The 25,192-nt window shown below is 49.3% G+C and overlaps 1 protein-coding gene across 3 annotated transcripts; it reads right to left on the bottom strand.

Annotated features, from left to right (window-relative positions):
• Positions 1-2,723: 2,723 nt before the first annotated feature.
• Wnt5a (Wnt family member 5A) lies at positions 2,724-22,350 on the bottom strand. 3 transcript variants are annotated; one of them, XM_052733782.1, is made up of 5 exons: positions 21,062-22,350; positions 15,194-15,327; positions 13,798-14,048; positions 8,921-9,213; positions 2,724-5,639 (listed from the first exon to the last, which is right to left on the bottom strand). In XM_052733782.1, exons 1-5 carry the CDS (start codon positions 21,065-21,067, stop codon positions 5,181-5,183), a joined length of 1,143 nt encoding a protein of 380 aa, XP_052589742.1. In that variant the 5' UTR covers positions 21,068-22,350; the 3' UTR covers positions 2,724-5,180. The 3 variants fall into 3 exon arrangements, with proteins under 3 accessions (XP_052589742.1, XP_052589743.1, XP_052589741.1); XM_052733783.1 differs by lacking the exon at positions 21,062-22,350 and adding an exon at positions 17,679-20,185; XM_052733781.1 differs by lacking the exon at positions 21,062-22,350 and adding an exon at positions 15,741-15,860.
• Between the last annotated feature and the right edge of the window lie 2,842 nt (positions 22,351-25,192).

The following is a 25,192-nucleotide window of genomic DNA, read 5'->3' on the forward strand; positions in this document are numbered from 1 at the left end:
AAATGTCAGTATTAGAATCTGAGCCCCACCTGTTAGCCTCAGATCTGTTAAGGAGAAAGCCAGCTTGCTGGATCTTCAGTGTCTCTACAAAGACATCTCTCTACAAGGGACTTTGCTCACTCTTGGGTCCACACACACAAGCACCAGTACACTGCTATTGTCTGGTCACCCCAAGCTCCCCAAGTGCTCAGAACCTCAGCCCCACATCTAAAGCCACATCTTCCCACTGGAAGTGAGGTTCTTCCCCAGGGCATTGTCTGATGTTTCAACCACTGGGAGGTGGCCAGGCGTACTGGTAAACCTGCACAGGGCCAATCTACTCCAGAGAGCCACCCAGCCTGAAATTCCAGTGGTGCTGGGGTGGGGGAACCCCTAGCTAAGAAAAACATGACAGCCTTTGTGTCATGAAATAAGCAACCAGCAAAACATTCCGGTTGATTCCATCTGCTCATCATCTTAAACACCACTTTATTTCTCTCTTCCTCTTCAGCTCTTTCTCCCCACCCCCCCACCCCCGCCCCCACCCTGGAATTTTATGGTAATCCCTTCTCTCCATGCTAAATGTCTACAGGGGAGAATCATCTCACATGGTTCTTACATCTCAGCCACAGCAAGCAAATAAGAGGACAATTAACATGAGGCCAACAAAAGACCAGTATTAATCCACAAGATAAATAAATCCTTGAGTTTCAAGCATAATGGCCTCTCGTGCCGAAAATATTCATTTTTTTCTGAAAGTTCTAAACCAGTATCTAAGCCCACAACAGACTCAAACAAACTCAGCCCCTCTCTGCTAAATACACACACAGACACACACACACACACACAGACACACACACACACACACACACACACACACACACACACACACACAAAGGAGCGTGCTGGATTTCATAAAATAATTTTAATAGAAAAGTACAAGATATGAACAAAAATAAATAATCTTTATCTCCTTTCTAGCTTAGCAAATTGAAAACCATATAAAAATTGGTCTAAGATGCAAGTCCTTCCTCTCTTTGGAAACACTGTAAGAGCTTTTCTTCAACCTTTTAGATTGGCTCACACCAACCTTTCATTACATCTGCTTTATAAAGCTAGCTAACAAGGTATTTCTCCAACATAAAACATCACTCAATCCTCAGATTTAAGTGTAAACTCCACGTTAACAGGCAAATTAGAAGATCCCTTTTATAAGTTTTAATCCTATGTCTCTAAATGTTTCTGCAATTAAAAAAAAAAAACATCATGTTAACTTTCACGATATGGCATCTTGTTTACTATTTCACAAAGAGAGGGAAGACTAGAAAATACTTTTCAAGAAAATAAATATTTTAAAGTATGCTTTACAGTAATAGTGCAGTGCTTTCGAGCTGGGCCTCCATGCTGGTTCGCATTAAATATGCACTTGAAGTTACAAGCAACTTCGCTGTCCCCATTCTCTGCTGATCCTTCAGTTTTTATAGGTGACTTTCACTAACAATCGCTTCAGTCAGTTAATCCAGTTCTTGTCCACAGGTTGCATCATCCTGCTCTCAGGCCCTATCTGAAGGTTCCAGTGACTTGAATAATGTTGCAGCAAAACACATTGGAAATTGCTATTGGGAAAAATCTTCTGAGAAAGAATGTGGGCAGGCAGCTGCTGTCATAGAAGGTCAAAAGCCCAAAGAAACAGGACTAGAACAACACAGCCTTGACCTGGAGCCCAAAACTGACCATTTTGAACATGGTTTTGTTTGCCACTGCCTCTGTATAAACGTTTCATTGATGTTCCTGGACTGGGAAGGTCTTGAATGCTCTCCAGGATGGGAAGAAAAAGATGCTGACATTGCTACATTGAGTATATGTTTTAGCAATAAAGAACACTGGTCAGTATACAACTGAAGAAAAACGGAAACAGATGGGACTCCTAGAACCACAAGCCTTTGAATTTGCCCAGAAATGCTATTTTAAACACTCTATATGTTGGTCTACTGTTTTTTGTGTGTGGAATAATGCATTCTTGGTTTTCTTTAAAGGTTTCAATATGTTACAAGGTTATCCGGACAGGGGGAAAAGGGGGCAAAGGGCTAGCTAATGTATCCGCTGCGCAGGCCTGACCAGATTCTGGGATTCATTTCCAGAAAGCAGGAGGCCTCTTATTAATTGCATGTCACACAAGGAAGCTTTAGTTCCCATTCTCTGCAGCTTTTTTTTTTTCCACAAAAACTGTGTCCATTCAAATGGGGCACAGAGATGCCCACGTGGCCTCTGGTAAACTCGAATAGAGAGACACAATCGTGGCAGTGGTACACATGATGATACATACACAGAGATGCACAAACACATGCTTGTGTGTGTGTGAGAGAGAGAGAGCTAAAAATCTGGTCATGGTTGAAAGCATGAGCTTTTTTGGTTCATCTCTGGGATGTTACAACAGCAACACACTCTAAAACAATTAAGTCGCACGCATAATGCCGAAGGAATGTGAGCGATCCCGTGACCAGCTTTACGCCATCTGCTTGATCCCCTTCTCACTCTCTTTTTGAAGGAACATATATAGGAAAAGAGAATTCCGTCTTTGTTCTGTTGCATATAGAGCTCTTTTGAAGCCTCCAAGTAGTTTGGTTTTTGGTAAAATTGTCCGCTCTTCTATTATTTGAACACACAGCAGCCCTAAGCTACCCCTGTGGCTTCTCCTAAAAACATTTCTTCACATGAATTAGCTGAAGGACAACTGAAACCTCTTACCAATATACAAGTAACTTTTTATTTTATACTCTATCTTCCATTGGCAGAAGCCTTTCGATGTTTTTTTTTAAACCAGTGAAATATACAAATCACACAAGACAGAAATATGTACATTAAAAGTACAGAATAAAGGCCATAGAGGATATACAAAATATCTGAATGACGCGTAGAATATCTTACATTAAATAGTTTTTTTTTAAAGCTAGGATTGTTAAACTCCACTCTGCTCATAAACATGAATCACTAAAAAAAGAACATAATCTGATTTAGCAAATATAAAAAGCATACTTCGTGGTTTTTGTAGAATAAAAACCAAAAAAGTGACATTTTAAACTAAATTAGTGCTTTTTTATTTCAAGATCGTTTGCTTGTGATTCACTGTAGCTGAGGGGAAATGAATATTTGGGGGCAATAAGTTAAGAGCCACAGGGCTGAGGTGACCGGAAGGCCACCAAGCCTATGAAGGGAGACATACATCTTTTCAAACCTTGAAAACCAGCATCGGGCCCAACAACAACACATCAGATGCCGCTTTTGAAATAGAGGTGCCCTTATTTTAAAACATTGTTTAAACTAACTATCTATGTGGTGAGCGGATTTGCTTCAGGAACTCTGGTCAGTCCTCACTGAGAAATGAGTTAAGCAAATGGAGATGAGGCTGGCTCCTGGGTTCTGAGTGCCTCTCAAGATCCGTGACTGTGACAGACCACAATGCCCTCCCCACAAAAAATACCAAAGAGGGGGTGGAGAACGGGGGTGGGGGGGGGAGGGCAGGAAGCAGAAAGGCCACCTTCTAACCAACGTGCATCTCGGGACACCAGCCCTGAATGCTTCTGCAGAGTCTAGCTTGCTTCCTGGCATTTGTGGTAGGATCCCAGAGAGTTACATGCCAATGTCAAGACTCAAAAATTTTGGAAAAAAGAAATCCTAACTGGACTTCAGTGAAGGACAGTACTCCAGGCAGAGAGTAAGCCCAGAGCAAACTGTAAATCTAAATCGCGGACTGCACTGAGATATAATTATATCTATATTTATATATGTATATTTATATATATGTTATGTACAAAAGACTGAGATATCAGGCACCATTAAACCACTCCCTCCCCCCTTATAAATGCAACTGTTCAAGTACACTAGGAACAGTTTTGGCGTACACCTGCAGGATAATAGGAAAAGCACAAATGGATAGTCTAAATACAGGGTTATACCAGTCACAACACCTCTGTGGACTCCTTGGGCCAAGAAATATCAGCAAAACACATGAAGTTACTGTACCTCAAAAGAAAAGCTTTAGAGAAATAAAACAACCCCCCAAGTAGCTGTTTTTGAGCATAACTCCTCACGTACATTTCCTGCCCTGCAAGCAATGAGCATCCATGTAGCTGTCATTTGGAAGCATGGTCAGCATCACACAAGGGCACAGAGAGTCCAGAGAGGGCTTGGGGTCAAGTAGGAAGGTGGCTGCCACTTTCTCCTCAAAGAGGTATTCTGCCCTTCTGCAGTGCTCAACTCTGTGGGCTTTCCTTGTTGTCTGGGGAGAGGGTCTGCAAATGGAATTCATGGGTAATTTTCATTTTTAAGACAGGAAGATGGCTTTCAAAACCAGAGAGTTGTTGAGTCAAAAATCCCTTCCCAGACATAAAGTCTGGTATTCAGAATCAGCTGGGGCTAACACTATAAGATTACGGCCTCAATATGGGAAATTTCAAGTCTTCTAATTTCTGGGGACATCCCCCACACACACACTGCCCACCAGCTCCCCAAGTTTCATGAACTGTTAGAAAAAGGCACATCCATAATTGGAGTATCTATAGGTGGGCTATAATAACATACATGCTATGCCTGTTTAGGAAGATACAAGATTCTTGCTCTTACATTCTGAAAGATGATTTTGAACATACAAAAAGAGGACTGCTAACCTCTGGAATGGGGAGTGTCTCCTAGTCTGTATTTCTGCCATATATGTATATTTAATATATCTAGATTTAAGATCTTTTGTCTTGTACCAGAGCATCTGCAATTCATTTTGGCCATAGGAACTGAATCATTCATGGGTCTTACCAACCTCTTTCACCTGGCTACCACCTGTCCCACAGGACTCTGTATTTGAGAAGAAAATAGTTCCTATACCTTCTGGATGTGAACCCCAACCATGCAGCTAAAAGAATATGTGTTATTTCCCCTTTATCCTGTAGCATCAGAAGAAAGAAGGTTTGTACTAACTTTGCAAAGATTCGTAAAATAAATATTTTTTTCTTGGTTTCCCCCATTATTGCCAAATATTAATTATAATATTAATAATAAACCACAGAGTTCTCAGATGGTAACAGAAACAAAAATATGGTTCCAGCTGCAATTCCTGGGGGAAAATAAAAAGAACCAGAATCACTGTACTTTCTATAAATAAGTGGGTCCTGGGAATGGGGTTGAGGGATGGGCAGGTAGGCACACCACTATTTGCACACAAACTGATCCACGATCTCCGTGCACTTCTTGCACTTGACATAGCAGCACCAGTGAAACTTGCAATGGCAGCGTTCCGTCTGCACCGTCTTAAACTGGTCATAACCGCGGCCGCAGCACATTAGCTCGCAGCCGTCCATGCCCTCGGAGGTCTTGTTGCACAGGCGGCCCTGGGTGCCCAGCGAGCCTGTGCTCTCGTTGCGCACACAGTAGTCCGGGCTCGGGTCGATATAGACCAGGTCCTGCGTGGTCGGGGAGTTGAAGCGGCTGTTGACCTGCACCAGCTTGCCCCGGCTGTTCAGTCTCATGGCTGCTGCGCTGTCATACTTCTCCTTGAGGGCATCGCCCACCTTTCGGAAGTCCGCCAGCTGCAGCCAGCATGTCTTGAGGCTACATGAGCCAGACACTCCATGGCACTTGCAGGCTACATCGGCCAGGTTGTATACTGTCTGCAGGAGGAAAGGCAGGAGGTTACTGCGCAAATTCTTGGAGGAGCTGAGTGAGATGCAGGCGTGAGCATGGTGAACAAAGCTGTCCTCCGCTTTCTAGGGGCAGCCATGTCTCTCGGCTGAATCAAGGGTTGTGTTAGTGCTTCATTCCCCCACTGCTAGAAATATTGTTACCGACTCTGAAAACTCTACAGCTCTTTAGTTTTCATCATTCCATCTACAACTATCGAATTCAAATGGCAACAGAAAAAAAAAACAAAAAAACCAATATTCCAAACGGCCGCCATTTGCGCAGGGAAACGTCATCAGGACTGTGTGAACTCCATTTCTTGCCTGTCTTCCCTGAATGCAGGCCCACATCCAAGCCTCTGAAAGATGTGCTGTTGTCCTTCTACTCACAGAGAAGGGAATAGAGGCCTAGAGAGATGAGCTCCTACCCAATCACTGGGAAGCAAAGAGTGCCTGGATTTGAATCCAGACTGTAGGCCCACATTTAATGACCAGGTAAGTGCTGAGTTAGGAACGGATCCATCCCTAGAGGGATCAGTGTTCCCGTCTTCCCCCATCCTACCCTGCTCCTGTGTCTTTCCACTGTCAGAACAGGCCTGACACCTGCGATCTCATCCAATCATCCTAGCAGCTCTGGAGCAGATAACAGCACAGCGACCTCTCAAGGGTAGGTGGCTCACACAGGTCACACAGCCACGTGCAGGGGAACTTGGTCTGGGTCTCAGTCATGCTCACTGCTCTTCACTTTATAGTCCCTACTCTGCCCTGTCCCACACTAGGTCTCAAGGACCACCTTGCAGCCACAGACATAGGATGTCTGATTTTGCCCTTGAACTCAGGCAACCAGCTGTCCCTTCTAAGCCGTTTGCCACCTGTGGATGATACCAACCTCCTAGCCCAGTTAGGAAGATAAAATTGAGAAAGGCAAGGAAGCACTTGGCACTCCAAACCCACTCAGTAAATCTGGTCGTTGTCCAGGGTGAAGGGGCCATGGCCCTGGGTTTTTGCCCAGTCACCTCGGGCCTCCCAGGAGCAGTGCTCAGAGGTCTGGCCCCACAACACTGTGCCCAGCAGTCTGGGAGGTGGTGGTTGCCTATTTATAGTCCTGACTGCCCACAGTCCCTCATGCCAGCAACCTTCCAGAGTCATCATGGTGTGGCAGTGCTGGCCAGGGCCTGTCCAGAACCCGGAGCTACTTCTGCCCAAACAACCGCCACCTTCCTCCTCCAAGGATTCACAAGGACTTGCTTTTAACAGGGGTCACAGTATATTATCATGCCACAAAGACTTTCAGCCTGATAAATGTTTTGTAAATATATTTAATCTTTGCTCCCATCTAAGGAAAACCAAAAGCTAATGCCCTAAAGAAATTTTGATATGATTTCCTGGCACAGTGGACAACTTTCAAAGGTACCCAACCCCCCAACTTAGAGAAGAGCTGGTTCCTGTGTCACCTTACTGACCAAAATCCTGCCTTTAGCTCATCATTCCCATGATACGACACAACCAAATAAATGTCACACTTCAAAATTCGACAAGATCAAAGTATCAATATCAAGGGCAACAAAAATAGCAAAGACACTTCTCAACTTCTCCAGGGGTCCCTCTCGCCACGTGGAAATGCTTGACCCTCTCCTGTCAGTAGACAAGCCCTTCAGGATTTCTTTCTAGGAAAGAAGTGATAAGGATGTCCTGAAGATGGCCTGGGACATTTCTGGTAGAGAGAGGAACAGTCCCTGAGGTAGAAGGCCTGAGCAAGTACACGCTGTACTTTTTCTGTGGCAATTACCTGTCCCCTCAGGGAAGCATAAGCAAAAACCGCACTGCATTTAGTCCTTCCCTGTCATCCTCAACTGTTTACCATCCACTTTGAGAGGAAGTTCGCGGGAATTATCTACACAATCTTGGACTTTCTCTAGGTCCTATTATTCTGTAGTGTTTAATAATTAACTTATCATTTATCAAGTACTGACTACTGACTGACACTAAGCTAAAATCTGAGAGTGAACCAAAGGAAACATTGTTGTAGGCTGGATTTCCGACGGTGTGCCCGAATACCTGACCTCACTTTGTTCTTCACAGCGACTTCCAAGTGGAAGCCATCGCCATGGCCACGGGAAGAAGTGGAAACGAGCAAACTGAGGTTCAGAAACTAAGAGAGACGGACCTGATTTTAGGCCAGCATCTCTAGGAGCTCTTCAGCCCCAAGCCCTGATGAATGTGTTTAAAGCAAGTTCACCGAGGTTTCTAACAGAGATCCACTGATTGCCTTACACAGCCACTAAGTGGTCCTCTTTGGCCTCAGTTTCCCAATCTGTGAGATGAGGGTGTGGGGCCAGAGAGTTCTAAAGCTCCTTCCAGTCCTCAGGTCTACTCTGTGATTATCTTCCTCTTTCCTCACCCCAAAATACAGAAGAGTGAAATCTGTGACCAGAAAGTTCCTGGCACCTACCTTGGGTTCTATGAAAAAAAAATAATGGCCCTGGTTTTCAATGCTGCCAAAGTTAAGAAACATTTTCACCCCTTCATTTTAAAGCAGCCATAAAGTGCCATGTGTTTAACCGCAGGGAAAAAAGGGTCTTTTTAAAAATATCTTGGAGTAGCTTTTCATATCCCCACCAGGGGAAGGAAAGAGCGGGAACAGGGGTCTCAGGGGTGCTGGGGGCAGATTGTCGATACCTCTTCTCTCAAAAGCCACCCTGGACTCAGACTAAAGCACTGACAGTTACTAAAACTTCTGTCTTTTCCCTAACAAAAGCCCTTTGGAAAAACTCTCAGCCCATCAGATCTGCTATATCCACAAGGTGGTCAGGGAGGGAAAAAAAAAAAAGGAGGGTCCAAAGCTGGGGTGAGGCCTTGCTCAGTGGAGCACCTAATGCTTTCCCTAACTCAAACCCAGCAGCCACAAATGGGTGAGCTCTAATACCCATTGGTGGGCCAGCTACAAAGGTCCACAACACACTTCTCAGCAAACAGCTGAAGCTGCTGGACCCAGGGCCCATTAATGGAACCATTCAGGCCCCTGGAGGGGCAGGCCTTTCTGGAATGTGCACCTCTCTCCGAGGAGGCCCACGAGGAAGGAACTGACTTAAGGAAAATACAAAGAGGCTGGGAGAACTAGCCAGAGGAAGACACAGGAGGCCAAGCATGCACAGAGACCCAAGCAAGGTGTGAGTATCTAGGAGAGACCTGAGCTGAGTGAAGGTGACAGGAGGGTCCAGCTCCTGTGCACCCACGAGGGGAGGAGGGGTGGCAGGGGGCATGGTACTCACCCTACGGCCTGCTTCATTGTTGTGCAGGTTCATGAGAATACGTGCACTCTCATAGGAGCCCTTGGCATGGATTCGTTCCCGTTCCCGTGCATCCACGAATTCCTTGGCGAAGCGGTAGCCATAGTCGATGTTGTCCCCACAGCCGCCCCACAGCCAGTCCCGAGGCAGGTCCTTGGGGCGCGCAGCACGGCTGCAGCCACAGGTGGACAGCTCGCCCTCCCGGCATGCGCGGCTCATGGCATTCACAACCCCAGCTGCGCTCACCGCGTATGTGAAGGCTGTCTCTCGGCTGCCTGCAGGAGAGGGATGGGGGTCACTCGATTGCCTGCCCCATGCAGATGCCTACATCTTGCTCTGTGTGTGTGGGGTGCGGGGGAGGAGGGTCGGCGCTAAGAAGACCTCCAACACACTGGCTTGTGCTGCTGGAGAAGGCTGAGAGAGTCTCCAACACACACCAATCCTTGGGGCGGTAGGGGCCCCCAGAACACAAGGCCTTGGACCCAGTTGTGGAGCTAGGGGAAACCACTTGTCCAAACACAGGCGCAAACAGTTCTCAGGCCCACTGAAGGCAGGAAAAATCCTAATAACAGAGAGAGAAGAGGGAGCCCCAAGACATAGCAAACCTGGATTATCTGGTATAGGAGAGAGAGCACCCCAACATGCCTGAGCTGCTACTGGAGCAAAGAGCCAGTGGATAACCCTCAGGCTGACTCTGCACACTGGACCCCACCCTGAAACACACACCCAGGCCCTGGGCCCACCTTGAGGCAATTGCAGAAGGATGGATCGGGTCACACACAGAAGCGACGACTAAGAAAGGAGACCTGGATACCTGCATCTACTGGGACATTTCAGAGCCTAGTCAGGACTTCAACACTGCAGGATTCATTTTCACTAAACCCTTTTGAAGATATTCAAAACGTCTTATTTCTAAAAAAAATGCGCATGAAAGAAGCCATTGAAGGAAAGCTCAGAACTGGGCTAGACTTCTTTACCCTTGTTCTAACGTTGATATTATTTTCGTCTTGAACAGAACAGGACTCGATAGGCTTAGATGCTTCTGCACATCTCAAGTCCCTGTGCTCCCTCCGCCAGACAGTGTGTGTGTGGGGGGGGTGTCACAGTTTGTTTTCACCTGGCACCCTCCCTCCCCTGCACCACCCTCTGGGCTCTCCACTCTACTGCCCCTACTCTGTTCTAAACCTGCCCTGAAATCTCTCATTTGAGAAGGAGTGGTTAAAACAGCCTCCTGGTTGGCCTTGGTGCCACATCTACTACCAATCCCTCACCCCCTGACTCTCCTGCCCTCTCTCCCTACCCATACATAGCCTTTGCCTGGGACAAGAAGAAGAAAAAGCAAACAGACTTGGGGGGAAGCGGGGTGGGGAGTAGAAAGTGTTCTTCCCTCAAACTGGTCAAGATTATCTCCCCATAAAAACACCCATAGGAGCCCTGTTAGCAGAGACTAGCTTAAGTCTGACTTGCATACAGAGAAGTTTCTGCATGTAACAACAAGCAACTTGATAAACAACCACACTGGGAGAGAGAAAGGATTAGCAGTCTGCCCCCTGGATGAAGCTAGGCCTGGGTATGGAAGAAAGATGGGGCCTCCTTTTCACAATCTAGTGTAAACCAAGGGTATTGAAATTGATGCCCAGGAAATGAAGGTCCCTTCTGATGCTCAACCCCTGTAGCAGACTGGGTTTCTCATCCATTTAGAAAGCTTGCTAGCCATCTTTGCTGAGCAAGGGCAGCATAAAGATAGCAGATCTCAGCAGGACACAGCCAGCCCCAAGGAGAAGGAAGGTCTGTCCAGGAGTGATGGTCCTGCTGACCCTGGTGCCTACCTTCTCCCCAGAAAAGCTGTGCCCCACAGCTCACTGGGGCCATTTGTGATCCCCAGGAAAGGACCATGACTTCAACTCACACAGACTCTTCCCTCCTGCACTTAAAAAATGAATGACTTCAGGAGAGTGCTGGTGGTGGGCAGGAGGGTCCATCCAGAAAGTTCCAGTGGGGTTTTACATCTGTCTAGTTCAAATTAGACAGCAGCGTATATAGGGGAGTGGAAATAAATGAGGAGGGCAGACAGATTGGAGGGAGTCATTTGAAGATTAACACTGATAAAACCGAAAATGCTGTGGCCTGTGCAGGAGAGCTGCAGAATAAAAGTATCTTGGAGAGAGGATGAGGAGATAAAATGACCCTCTGAGGACAGAGGGGGATGAGACACTGTCCTTTGAGTACACAGAGCATAAAAGGGCTTTTATACAACACACAAATCACCCAAGCTTTTTTTCATAGGTCTAGCTCAATCATGCCCATTTTCATCCAGAATACAAAACCTGGTAGGAATCTCTAAGCTAATTGTTGACTGTGGAAAAACATCAGTTTAAAAAGTGCTGTTTGGCTGGCGGCCTGGCCGTCTCTCTAGTCATCCTGCTTGCTCATTCAGTTGGGTCTCCCTCTGCATGAAATCTATTCTGACTTGGATCCTCACATCCCTTAAAAATGGTGCCTTCCCCGACATCTTTTCACAGTTTAGAAACAAAGACAAGAGAGAGACAAAAGCCGGAAGGAAAAGGGGAATGAGATGAAAAATGAGAATGTTTCCAAAATGAAGCCTGGGCCCTTCAGGAGGCGACTGCGCACACTGCCTCCAGGGCAACTGGCACCTTAGAAAAATGAGCCCAGAAAGGGGTCAGAGGCGGCAGGAGGAGCTTTCCAGACACTGGCCCCTCACAGGGTCACATTCTCACAGACAAACGGTATTCTCCACATCCCTGAGGAACTGGGGGTTTGCGAGTGAAGTGGGCACACCTTGGGCAGCAAAGGTGTTCTCAACTGTCCCTAAACTCACCGACTTAAAGCAAAGCCTGAGTTAGGAAAAAGAAGATAAAAGACACTTTTCCATTCTTGGAGTTCAGTCCTGTTCCTTCTCATCCACAAAATCCATTCTAATTTTCCTGCTCTCCTTCTCTTGTTTCAGATAATTAAGAAAAAAAGGCCCATCTAATCTTCCAGATGGCTTTCTGCTCTAGGACAACCAGGTACTTGGGGACCTCTGGCCAGTGAGGATGCAGCCTGTGTTTCCTGGGGCATCAGATGATCTACCCATAGCACCAGTCACTCCCTGCCCCCACCAGGCTATGAGAGGATGGGACTCACACAAGACCCACCACCCAGTCCCCACACCAAGTACCACAAGGCCCAGGACTGAAAGAAAGGGATACTGGCAAGGGACAATTAAACGCAAGCATTTGGGGTATCAGCCTGGGGGAGACAAGCACTTTGAATCTTGGGCCACATTTAAAATGAGTCTCCAACAGAACTTAGCTCATCAAATAAGAGCTTATTCAGTCCACTCTGGCCCAGAGCAGGCCACATGTTGAGGATGAGGAGAGGATGCTAAACCAAAGCTGTTTGCAAGTGAACACAGAGCAGAGAGCACTTCCTACTGCCATCTCCCTCTGGCTCTTTCTAATTCCTGTCCCTTCAAAAAAGCAGTGGTCCCACAGTTTAAAAGGCAGTTGCATATGAGAGGGAATGCTGAAACTTGACATTTTGATAGAGTTTGGAAAGAGGTTTTTAGCTCATTTCTTATAGTATCAGAAAGTAGAAATAAGTGCACCATATCTCCAGGGACCATTCCTGCTCCCCCAGGCTTAGCTACTCCAGTCGGACCCCAGGATATACATTAGCACATTTTAATCATTGACAGAAAGGACAAAGCCCCATGAACCCTGCAGGCTGGGCTACAGGCTGTTCTCCCACTAGAGTAGAGGAGTGGATTCCAAATCTGTGTTATTTTAGTTTATGAAGTCCCTTGGCTTAAGCGTCCACTGACACCTCTTTTTTGTTCTCAATGAATGCACTTTTCAGGGTTTTCTTTCAAAAGTATTTTATCCATCTGTGATGGATATTAAGCCAACTTTTTATCTCCGGTCAGTATAAACAGTTAATTGCCTTTGATAAATTGCTTCTTACTTTTGGAGTCACTGCTGTCATATTAATTATAAAGGCTTGTTTGCATAAAACTAAGGAGACCTAAAACATTCACCCTAGAAAACACACAGGGCCCATCTGTCAAGGAGGATTCTAGACTATTGCAGAAAACCACAGACAAACTGAGTTTTCTATTCTTTTCTTTTCTTTTCTTTTCTTTTTTCCTTTTGGTCAAATTTAAATGCTGTCTCCTCCCTGAATGGGTCAACAAATTCAACAACATATTTAACATTAAAACTCAAGCTGTAATCAAGACACTTAAAACTGTTATTTCCAAGTTTCTGGGTTGAAAGCTCAAATGTGTATTTTTCTGCCGATTGTCGAAAATCACACACATAAATTGTATCACTTCTTATTAAAATTCTTTCTGGGACTAAAAATAAAGCTTTTAACTTTATATATCTCTGTAGCCTCAGGAAACGTCTATATTAGGAAAATTAAAACCTTACTGCCGGCATTGCCAGTGTTCTGAAAGATGACAACTTGGGCTATTTGGATGGTGCTTAAGACACTTCTAACCAGCCCAAGAGCCTTTGGATTTAAAAGGATTTCAATGGCTCAGTTTCCCCACCCCCTCTACTTTTGATAATTCAAATCAAGCATCTTGCTTCTATTTTAAATAAAATGCATTTAAAAAAAATGAAGTGTTGCTGGGAATGGCGGTTCTGTGGTGTCCTCCTCCTGAATTGGTTCAAGAAGTTTAGGAACTGAGAGTCAAGAGGTGGGATCAGACTTAATTTCGTTCTGGCTAATGACAAAAATCCTCAAGCCATCACCCAAGCTGTACAGTGGACACCCAACCCGTCGAGCATTCAAGCAAACACAAAGGTGGAGGATGAGGCCGATGAGCATCTCCCATGCTGCTTCCTTACCGATCTGCATCACCCTGCCAAAGACGGAGGTGTTGTCCACTGTGCTGCAGTTCCATCTGCGGTGCCGAAACTGGTACTGACACTCTTTAATGCCTGTCTTGGCGCCTTCTCCGATGTACTGCATGTGATCCTGATACAAGTGGCAGAGTTTCTTCTGTCCTTGAGAAAGTCCCGCCAGTTGGCTGCAGAGAGGCTGTGCTCCGATGATGTAGACCTCCGACATCTGAACGGGGTTATTCATACCTAGCGACCTGCAAAGGGGAGGGGGAGATGTGCGTTCAAGATCTACATGAACTCTGGAGGTAGCAGCCCCCCCACCCCCTTCCCCAAAAGCACGTCAGCAATACAGGCTTGAAGCATACAGATGCCTTCTCTCTCCTGTTGGTCCGCATGACAAACTATGAGAAGGGCTTCATAAAACTCCTCTGTTTAAACTCTACTAAGAAAACAGAGGTATTGTGTAGTCCCCACCGGGCCATCTGGCTCCCTCAGTTAGTGTTTTCACTGCTCCTTTCTGGTCACCACATATCTAAACTAATATTTCTGAGATTCACCCAGAAAAGGGGGAAATGGAGGTTTTTCAGAGACCGACCACTGACTTTAGAGACAGTGACTCGGTACTCACAAAGTGGATGGATCTGCCTTAAAAATGCAGGAACATCAAAAGTGGAGAGATAGCACCTTCTGATGAATGGAAGAACAGAGGGGTGTCTATACAGGCCGAAGAAAATCACCCTTGTTAAAACAGGAAATCCAGTGTCCAGAAGTCACATCTGACAGTCAGAAAAATGCTATTGCTTCACCAGAGAGGAATATCCAGAAAGCCACCATCACATACAATGCTCTGGGTATTTTGCAATCTAGAGAGAAACCCTCATTTAGGGACATCTGACTACTTCAAGTTCATCTCCTTTTGATCAAATTTCAAGTGCAAACACGTCTCTACTTGGGGTTTAGCTGTCTCCTAGGACTCTACTACTTCAGACACTGTGGATTAATAACCTCCAATGTCAGAAAAATAAAGAGGAAATTCATTTTTTAAATTTTACCTAGAGGTGGAAAAAAGTCAATTTTATAGATAGGCTTAGAATTATTAGAAATGTATTTTCCTTTTTTTTTTTTTTTTACATGAGGTACTGCAACTGCACGGCTCAACAAGGGACTCATAGAAAAAAAAGTTGAGATTTATAGATTGGGGTTTCTCCTGTGGAACTGAGTATATGATTTACAAAATTAGCAGGTAACAAGAAAATTCAGATTTAAAAGGCACATAGAACATATACGCATCTATATTAGATAAATGTACCCATGCTCACTCTCCAACTTCCAACACTGTATCATAATGCAAGTGTACTTTTAAAAACGGAAAGAGTAGGCACACACAGAATCCACTTACCACCAAGAATTAGCTTCTATTACAACCTGGGCGAAGGAGAAAAATGTGGCCAAAGCCATTAGGAAGAACTTGGAAGACATCGCACCTCCAGCCGTCCCCAAAGCTACTCCCGGGCTTAATATTCCAATGGACTTCTGGAGAGGGAAGAAAGGAGCAGATGTTTATTGCCTTCAGATAGTTTTCAAGCACGCAAGTTTAAACAACGGAAACATCCGAGGTCTCTCAAGTTTACTGTTGAGTGACTGCGCTTCTCCTCCGTGAGTTTTTTGATGGCAAGATATAGGCAGTTTCTTTTTCTAAATTAATCCACCCACGCAACCTCACCAGGAAATCTTATTTCGCTGGGATCCTGCGCGCGGGGCACGCCAGCGATTACAAACATGTCTCAATGCTGTTGAGTCAAAGCCTGGGTGCCAGGCTTCCAGCGACTTCCAGTCCCGCGCGCGCACACACACACACCCACGCTTCCCTCTAGTTTCCCGCTGCGCTCGGTCCCTCCTCGGGAATTCACTCGGGAACCCGCCGCCACCCTCGTCCTCTCCCGGACCTGGGCCGAAGCAACAAGTGGAGCCAGAATTAATTCCATGGGCGAGAGGAGAGCGAAGGCGAGTGGAGCGCACTGCCGGAGGCTGCCGAGGAGGCGGGGTGGCCGGCGCGGGGGTGGGGGTGGGGGCAGGACGCGGGAGGGAAGGGCAGGGGGTGGGGGCGAGGCCCCAGGGACCAGCGCGCGCGCGAGTGCCCAGCTGGGAAATGCAGCTCCGAATTAACATCGTCTGTTTCATAATCAGTTTACGGGGCCGATTTGGGGAAAGCCACTTCCAGATGGGGAAGAGCAGCCTGGGTTTCCTTTAGGATCTGCTTCAGCTAGTTTGGGGCGGGGAGTAGATGGGGCTAGGGGTAAGGGATAATGAATGGGAAGAGAGGTCGCTCCCCACCCAGAGAACCCGGAAAACCTGCCCCCTCCTGCCAGTGGCCTCCTCTCGGTCGGAGAGGCGGAACAGTTCTCGGATGGAAAGAAGGGTCCGGCTTCGGTTCTTTTAGGAGTGGATCTTTCCCCTGCCCTTCCTTTCCCTCGGACCCATTATTCTGACGTTTTACTCTCCCTCTGGCCCCCATGTCAAGCAGCTGCTGTTGAGGGAGGGGGCACAGAGGGCCTGGTGTGTCTCTTGGAGTTGTCCCCCACGTTTCCATCGCATCACTGTGAGCCTGTGGCTTGAAGAACACTGCCACCCTGCCTCCAGCCTAGCCTCTCTGGCCCAAGTCGGACTCAGTTCATTTAGTTCCAAAAGGCAGGCAAACCCGCCGAGGAGACAGGTTCCCCAGTGGAGCCAGAGTTGCATAAGCTCCGAAGCATCAGCGGTGTCCCCGGCTTCCAGGGCGCAGGGAGCCGGGCGGAGAACGTTCCCTTCCTGAAGATATTCGGGGCCAGAAAGTTCTGTTGCTGTTCCCACTGGTGACTTTTCCACCTGCAGGCGGCGGCGGAGAGAGGAGAGTGTGGGTAGGAGGAGCAGGTTTCCAACGTCCCCTTTCATATCTCTGATAAGTGTAACTCTGTGATGCCCGCAGGCCCCAAGGGAGCCCCTTCCTTTGGAAAGGCAAGAAAGGTGAACTTCCTCCAGGCGATAGAAGGGCCCTGCCGGAGGCCAGCTCCGTAAAGCGGATGAAGGGGGCCCTGTCGGCAGTAGAAACACTAAAGGCCCCTGGAGCACGCGGTAGCTTTCCCTTGCGAGCCACCCCTTTGGCTTGGACACCTCCGGGCTCCTGGTAGAGGAAATGCTTATGTGCTTCCCAGCGCCGGCTAACCAGTGCTCCCCGCCGCGGCCCGGTCGTCCCCAAAGCACCGCAAAGCTGGGGGCGCGTCCTGGAGAATGGAAATCTGGAGTTTCCCCAGTCTCGGAGAGAGAAGGTTCAGTCTCCTTCCCTACCCCCGCCTGAAGTGTCAAGTTTCCTCCAGGGGAGGGGTGGGCTTCAGGGTCTGTCTTTGCGCGCGGCCCAGGCTGCAAAGGCGAGAGTGGATGCTGAAACCATTCTCCAGAGTACGCGCGCGCGCGCGCGTACACACACACACACACACACACACACACACACACACACACACACACACTCGTGCACACTTACACACATGCGTGCATAGACATGCACGTTCCGAAGGGCTCCAGCTCTCAGATCGCGGCGGGCCTCACTCACTTTTGGAGCTTCACAGCGGGCGGGGAGCGCGGGGCGGGGCGCGGGTGGTGGAGAAATTGATAACAGATTCGGCGGATTACAGGGAATCTCTTTGTTAGAGCCGAAACCACACAAACCGAACCCTCTCCCGGCCCGACGCCCCCGGGGCAAATCCACCAGTTCCCAGAACCCCCGCCAACTGCGAGTGGAGCCACCCGGTTTCCTTAACTCGGATCTCCTGGGCCCCAGAGTAGGGGTGTCCTAAGGAGATCGCCAGGAGAGCCGAGAGCAGCGTCTGCCTTGGACCCCCTGCACTTGCCTGGAAACACCTCGATTTTCTTCCCTCTCCACTCTGTCGCAGCCCCACAAATTTGAGCGATTCAAGGAACTCACAGCGAACTCATTCGAACACCTCCACTTTAGAGGGTAAAACATCCGTCCGGGTGGGTTTATCAGAGATCGGAAACGAAGAAGACGGCGTGAAAGGAGAACTTTTGTGAGATTGCCGCAGCAGGGCTAAAACAAAAGTTCTGATCAAAGTTATCCAGAGAACGAGCCAAATGTTTTCCAACAGGGGCACGGGAAAGCAGACTGAGAAGTCGGAGCATCAGTCCTCGTGGGCGTGCAGAGGAGGCTGCGGGCTTTTAAGAGGTGCAGCGCAGGGGTGAGTGAGGTAAAAGAAAGGCGTCTGCCGGTCCCGAAGCCAGGGCAGCTGGATCTAGATGCTGCTGCTTCCCCAAAAGCGAACCCCCAAAGCCTTCAGGATGTACTAGATCAAAGGTGCTGATTGTAGTGCGGTTCTTAAGGTGCCGACACCAGGGAGAGGGAAGTTGGTGGGAAAAGAGGACTCCCTCGGTCTAGAGAGCTACAGGACGAGCGCAGGAGTCCAGTAACCAAGTGCAAAGACAGGCGGTCCCTTAAGGACGAATCCTAAAGAGGCGAGGCAAAGAGTCTCTTCCCCTACCTCACTGTTTGGTCATTGCCTTCCGCTAGATTCTACATTTAGGGCCCACGTCTGGGAGTGGAAATGATGAGAGATGCCAACTAGGCGGAAGAAGAGAGTGACCCAGGCTCCCGGTGGCGAAAAGGAAGATGGGAAAATCCCAGAAGATCTCCGTTCTTGAAGAGGTGGAAACTGAACTGTGCTCCCCAGTCTCCTCTTTCTCTGAAGCAAGAAGAGAGATGGAGAAACTTGCTGGGAGGAAATTCATTTACCGACACAAATTTGGTTCCTCGACTTCGGTGGAGAAAAGACCCTGAAGAATGACCAGTAGGGGTCTACTTAAGGGGAAGTAGACAAAGGAAGGGTTGCTCCCCACCTTGCCCCCCTGGGCACAGCTGAGCTATAGCTGCCCTGCACGGAGAATAAGTGACCACAGCACTGTGTGTACATGTGTATGCACACATGCAGCAGGCAATAATAGCCAGTGATATAAGCCGGAGGTTGTCTGGAGCTGCTGCTGTTAGGGCAAGGAACCTGAATAGTTCCAGAGCGACCCAGAACAGTGATAATATAGAAGAACACTCGAGCTTGATTCTCCTCGTTCCTGGGCCTCAGCAACGCACTCCAGGACTCTTCAGGACCAACGCACAGTTAATTACCTCTCCTAACTCAGCACAGACTCTTCTGTCCAAACCTGAGTTGAGTATCCGCCAGAGCGTGAGAAATTAAAGATCAGTTCAATCCCCAATCTTTACAGGGATTTTTTTTTTTATAGACGAAGACGAAGTCACTGTTTTTTATAGACTTAGAAACAAGGCTAAGAGAGGAAAAGGAACACGTATCCAAGACCACAGGAAGAATTGGTGAAACAACCAAGGCCACACCCGAGGCCTCCTACGGTGACACTCCCTCCCCAGTGACCAGAAAGGGTAGGAATCCTTTGTCCAATTGTCCGAGACCCCTTTGCTGGGTTACACCTATGGCCCTTTCCTATTCGCAGCTCTAAGCGACACAAACTGTCCCCTGGCGGAGGTCTCCGAGGGGTCTTGGTGGGTGAGAGGGGATCGAGTGGTCGCCAGGGAGGGATGCAAACTGAAGGAATGGAACCCTGAGGCGCCCTACTTCCGGATGGCCAACAGGGGGCAGCCGGCACCGCGCGGTCGGTTAGAAAAGGCCGGGTTAAGGCTCCGAGTTTTGCGGGCGCAGAGCGCACCCCTTATGCACAGGAACTCTCTGGAGGGGAAGATCGGGGGCTTGGGCTGGGCCTCCTCCGAAGGATCTTGAGCCGAACGGCAGATAAGAAGACAAAAGCCAACTTGTCCAAGATTTTAGAACTGATCTCCTCTCCCCCCAACCCCTGCACCCCTAAAAGCAGAGCAAGGGTCCCCACACGTCCGCCCATAACCCTACTTTCCATCACTCCCCAGTTGCTGGGTACTCACGACATTTGCCTCCTCCGCCCCTCACTGCCCCCCAAAATCTCCCTTGCTGGAATCTGACTAGGACAGCGGCGGATGTGCTAATATCAGCCGGAGGGCAAAGGCTGAGGAGTTGCGACCTCACCAGAGGGCCCAAGTTATTTCCCAAGAGCGAGTTGTCCTTAAAGTACGACCGGGGAGCAGTAGTTCGGACAGGGCATGGAGAGTGAAACAGGGCCTCGGAGCACCAGCGTTTAAAACCCTTTCTTTGAGGGAAGAAGGCTACTTGCTTTTAGGAAGCATCTTCGTTCCGATTTTCATCTTATTCTCTAGAAAGCTGGAAATGAGAGATACGAAGTATAAATGGAGATTGTTATTGAGACGTGGAGGGCAGACAGAGGAAAAGTTGTTTGGAAAATTGCTAGTTATATTCCAAGACGAAACGTTAACTTTTTTGTAAAAGTGAACTCTCGGTGACCCTCGGAGTGTGTGACTCGGCTTTAACATACAACTGACAATTAAAACAAACACGAGTTCACAAACTAGCCCCCGCCCGCTCTCGCAACGCAGAGGCCCTAGAGTCTCTAAAGCTCTAGGCAGACTCGGCTGGGGTGGGAGGGGGGGTAGGATTAAAGCCACTAGGACCACTACTCCCCGCCCCCACGGCTGCAGTAAAGGGCCTGAGCTCACCCAGAGGCCGCTAATAATGCTAATAACGCGACCCGGCTCCCCGCGCGGGGTGCGCGCTGGCCCCCCGCCAGGCACTCTTAAAGGCACAGGGGCCTGGACCGCTCGGGTTACTCGACCTGGACAGCCGGGAACCCAGCCCCGGTCGGAGGCTGGGGGTGGGGAGGGCATTGCTCGGGGGTAGGTGGTAGGTGGCCCCTAGTTTCCCTAGCCGTTTCTCCTAACCCAGGTGTCCTCTTGACCCTCAGTTCTCCAGCCACACAGGCTCCTCGTGCCCGTGAAGTGAGCGTTTGATAAATATTTGATGAATCGAATCATTATCCTGTTGCTGAAATATACATAGCAAACTACACTCCAGGTTCTCGGGATAAAAAGGAACGCCGTCTATGAACCCCACTGTTTTTCCTGCCCTCGCTCTTCTCCATAGATGAAAAAGTTTGAAGAATAGCCAGTGTGAAAAGTCTCCAAGGACGCAGAGGCAGTGTCCCCAAGGCAAGGGAACGAAGAGATAGGAGTCCCGGTCAGCGACAGTAGGGTTTAGCTTTCTCTAGGCAGTCGGAGAAATGGAGGGGATAGGCATAAATGGACGGAGTTCAGTTAACTTTAAAAAAAAAAAAAGTAGCGAGCGGGCGTCGGTGCGCACAGAACACTTACCTTCATGGCGAGGGGGAGGGGGCGCGGGGAGGAAGTCGCCACCCGAGCGAAGGCGGCCGAGGAATCCAAGCGAAGCCGCCGGGTTAAGCCTGGGGGGACGATCCAGAGCAGGGCTGTGGAGTCCTCCTGGGCGCGTCGGGTGGGCGCAGCGACCCGGAGCAGAAGCGAGCACTGGCGCCCGGGCTCCGAATGCCGAGCTGGTGTAGCCTGGAGATGCGCCCAGGAACCGAGAGGGCGCCGGCGCGCGCGGGCCAGCAGCAAGCGCAGGGCCGAGCCGGGACACGGTGCAGGAGCCGCGGGTCCGACGAGGGCGCGCAGGCGACTGTTCCGCGGCGAGGCGCTCCCTCTCTAACGTCCATCAGCGACGGAGGTAATTAGGGCTTTCCAACCCCAAATGTGGGCGTGATTGTGCAAAAGACTTTACAACAAATAATAAAAAAAAAAAATTCTTCACAAGAGGGTGAAAAAAATGCCCCACTACTCAACTGTGGCCCGAGGCGGGGAAGGGGGGGGCGATCCCTGTGCCCAAGGTGCCCCCAGTTCATTCACACCACGAATTCTGCAGACTCTCGGCGGCTCACGCCTCCTGATCCTCAGCTCCTCCTCTCTGGGTCTGTGGCCGAAACGTCTGCTTCCAGGGGCTGCTCCTGCAGCGAGTTAGCTAGTGGACGTCTATGTACACACAGACACACACCCAAACACACACACAGACACACACACACACACACACACACACACACACACACACACACACACACAAAAACACGCAGACAGGCGCGCAAACACAGACACACACAGCAGCTTTGGGGCCACAGAACAATCAGGCACGCATGGCTTTTTCTCCGGGAGATGCCGCTGAAATCGCACAAGTCGCCATCAGAGCTGCAAGAGTCAGCGCCAAATTTTGTCCTTTCATTTTAGGGTCTGGCAAAAACCGGGCGCAAAATGGGTGCAAGTTGGCCCTGGACTTTCCGCTGCGCGGTGGCTTGAGCCGTTAATGGACAGCTAACCCGTGGGGAACGTTGGCTTCCCCCTTTTGGACCCCTTCTTTCTTTCTTCGGGTTAACCTTCTTCTTTCCACCCCCTGCCTTTCCAGGGCGAACAGAGCGAGGGGACGGCGGGCGCGGAGCTCCCCTGCGGCGACTCAACTCCAGAGGTCCATGGCGGTCGACGCTGCCCACCTCCTCAGTCGCGACCCGGGTCCGAGGGGCGGTAGTGGGGCCCGGAGGAGGCGGCGGAAGGAGCTCCCGAAGCAGCGGCCACACAAACCGGACTCCGGACGGCGGAGGCGGCGCCTCGGAGCCTGCAGCAACTTTCCACGCGACGCGGTGCCCCGCAGACTGACTGCCCCAGCGCGGGGACCGCGTGCCCCCCCACCCCCCCCGGCCCTCCTGGCCAGCTCCTTCACTTTCGCCCTCCCTCTCTCCAGACTCCTCTTTCCCCTGGTGTTCTCAGCGAGAAAAAAAAAAAAATATTTTTAAAGTTGCAGAACCAAACCCGGCTGGAGAGGCAAAGGGGGGTGGGGGGAGAAAAAAGTCAACTTTGCCTGTGCGCATGCGTGGTGAGGCTGTCCTATGACAAACTTCGCAGGATTTTAAAGCTGTACTACGGGCCGGGGTGCCGGGAGGCGGGGTACGCTCCTTCCTTGGGCCCCCTCCTCAAGGCTCCCCATCCCCCAGGCATCTGTTGAACGATGTCCACTCGGCCGCTGTTGCCTGCTCACCTCCTGACTGGTTCGGCTTCTTCCAAAGCCATCGACCAGTTTAGGAGGCTGAACCCCATCTTTCCGAACCAGACCCCAAGCTGCGCTCACTGGGGCCTCTTCGGAGACGACCTCCCTGACTCTCCTGGGGATGTCTCCTTCTAACGCCCGGGGAGGGTACTTAAAGATTGAGCTTGGAGGGTAAGGTGGGCTCGAGCATCCTGCAAAGTCCCCCGGTGTCCTAAAGGTTTGATAGACAGGACTGCACCTCGGACTTGAGATTCTGAGCGGCCAGGCAAGAACAGAGGTCATGCCGCTCTCGAAGATCTAGGCAGCTGCTTTCAGGTGAGAAGAGTGCAAAGTTCAGCTGAACTGGGATTCCGAACTTCTAGACAAGTCTAGATAACTGAAATGGTTAAGATTTCGATTGGGCAGAGTTGGTGGATGTGCACCACCCCATCCTACAGCATGCCATGGGTGCCACGCTAGCTCAGTGTCTCATGGGATAGTACAATTCGTCTCCACCTTTCCCATCTTCCAAAGGTCAAGGGTGGAAGTCTCTCTCTCTCTCTCTCTCTCTCTCTCTCTCTCTCTCTCTCTCTCTCTCTCTCTCTCTCTCTCTCTCTCTCTCTCTCTCTCGTCGTCAGTTTTCTTCATCCAGAGGCTTGCCCTTGGCACTGACAGTTCGGGTTTGCTGCTCTGGTTCCTCACCCTACCCCCATCCCTGGCAGCCCACCTTAGAACATACAAAAGCCAGAGGTGTTCCGCATCAGATACGTGACCACACCTCCCTCAGCCCAGCCATATTTGTACCCACTAACGGAATGCCTCCCCATCATAGCATCCCTGGTCCTTTTGCTGGGAATGCAAACATGGTTTCGTGAGCTATGCAAACTGCATGAGATGGATGGATGGATCTGCTCCACCCCCACCCCCCACCCCCCCCACCCCCCCACCCCCTTACTGGCTGCTTTCTTTTGCTAAGGATGCTTGCAGCCCTGAGGAAAACCAGAGGCTCTCAAGACTCCCCTTCACCTCTTGGGTCTCCTCTCCTCCAACCCTTTCTAGGCTTCCACCCCTTATTGATCTGTGGGCATTTCACAATTTTTCCATGTAGCTTTAGACTTGCACACTTGAGGAAAAGGAATAAAATTTAGGGATTTTTGCATCCGGAGAATTGCTTCCAGGCACTCTCTCTTCCCTTCTCTTCCCTTCCCTTCCCTTCCAGCTAAAGTTCTGTAGCAGCTGCAAAGACATTCCCATGCCTCCCCACCCCAACCCCAGGCCCAGGCCAGGTGTTCCCAGGCAGGCACCCAGCTCAGCCCTGGGGTAGCACATCTCCAGGATATACCTTTCCAGTGGCTGTTGAGAACAAGCAAGGAGTAGCTATGAACTATGAACCCCAGAGCTTCCCAAAGGACATGAAAGTCACTTTGGCACCAAGTGCCCTGGATTCCAGAGGCAGGCCACATAAAGAAACAGGGTAGAGGGGAAATCCCCTCCACTTACAAAGCAAAACCACTGGCTGCTCAACCCTGAGCGTTTTCTTTATTTTACTCAGCTATTGTCTGAGTTACCTGGATAATTGCTTGCTTCTCAACCGTTGCCTTTGTGGGTTAGATTCAGCCTTGGGGGTTCATCCCTTTATCCTCTAGTGGAAGTTGAAGCCTGGAGTCCAGTTCCTTCCCTGCTACTTTCTAGTTGTTCATAAGGCCTCCCAGCACCTCCATAGCTTCTGAAACACACACACATACACACACACACACACACACACACACACACACACACACACACACACACACACGCAGCCAGAAATTAGATGGTGTACTCAGAAGAAGGGCACTTAGAATGGACGAGGATGGCTTTGACATTAGAGAGTGGTAAGAATACCAAGATGACTTGTTGCTAGACACTGACTCTTTTAGAAGAAGAAAAAAAAAAGCTCTGAAAAATTGAGGTTTTCAAACCCCCTTTGTGGCATGCAAATTTTGACTAGACCGTTTGTAGCCAGTCTTTACTTCAGTGCCAGAGACTATTCATACTTTTCACGGAAGAAATACAACACATTTGATTATTGGCTATTTCCCCAGACATCACCAATGCTATTTGAGTTATATACTATATTTTATTGCTCAAGAAAAAAATTTTGGCAAGATTTCCAGCAAGCCTATCTGGTCCCAGTGACTTCAGATAAAGGGATGAGAGCTTCTTAACTGGTGACTCAGTGGTTTCATAGAGCTATAGCACTGGAACATTGAGCTCCAAGTATGCAGGACCTCAGCCCTATCCTTCAGACATGTGACCTAAACAAATCGGAAATCCCCTGGGAGCCTTTAGTGAAGGGCTGAGGGTGGGTGCCCGGGGGAAAGCTGGATTTCCTAAGAGTCAGTCCCACTGTGGGTGCTGCTTGGTTGGTTTGACTGGGAAAC

The sequence above is a fragment of the Peromyscus californicus genome, unplaced genomic scaffold (assembly GCF_007827085.1).
Source record: "Peromyscus californicus insignis strain IS unplaced genomic scaffold, ASM782708v3 Scaffold_12__1_contigs__length_115047231, whole genome shotgun sequence".
Lineage (NCBI taxonomy): Eukaryota > Metazoa > Chordata > Mammalia > Rodentia > Cricetidae > Peromyscus > Peromyscus californicus.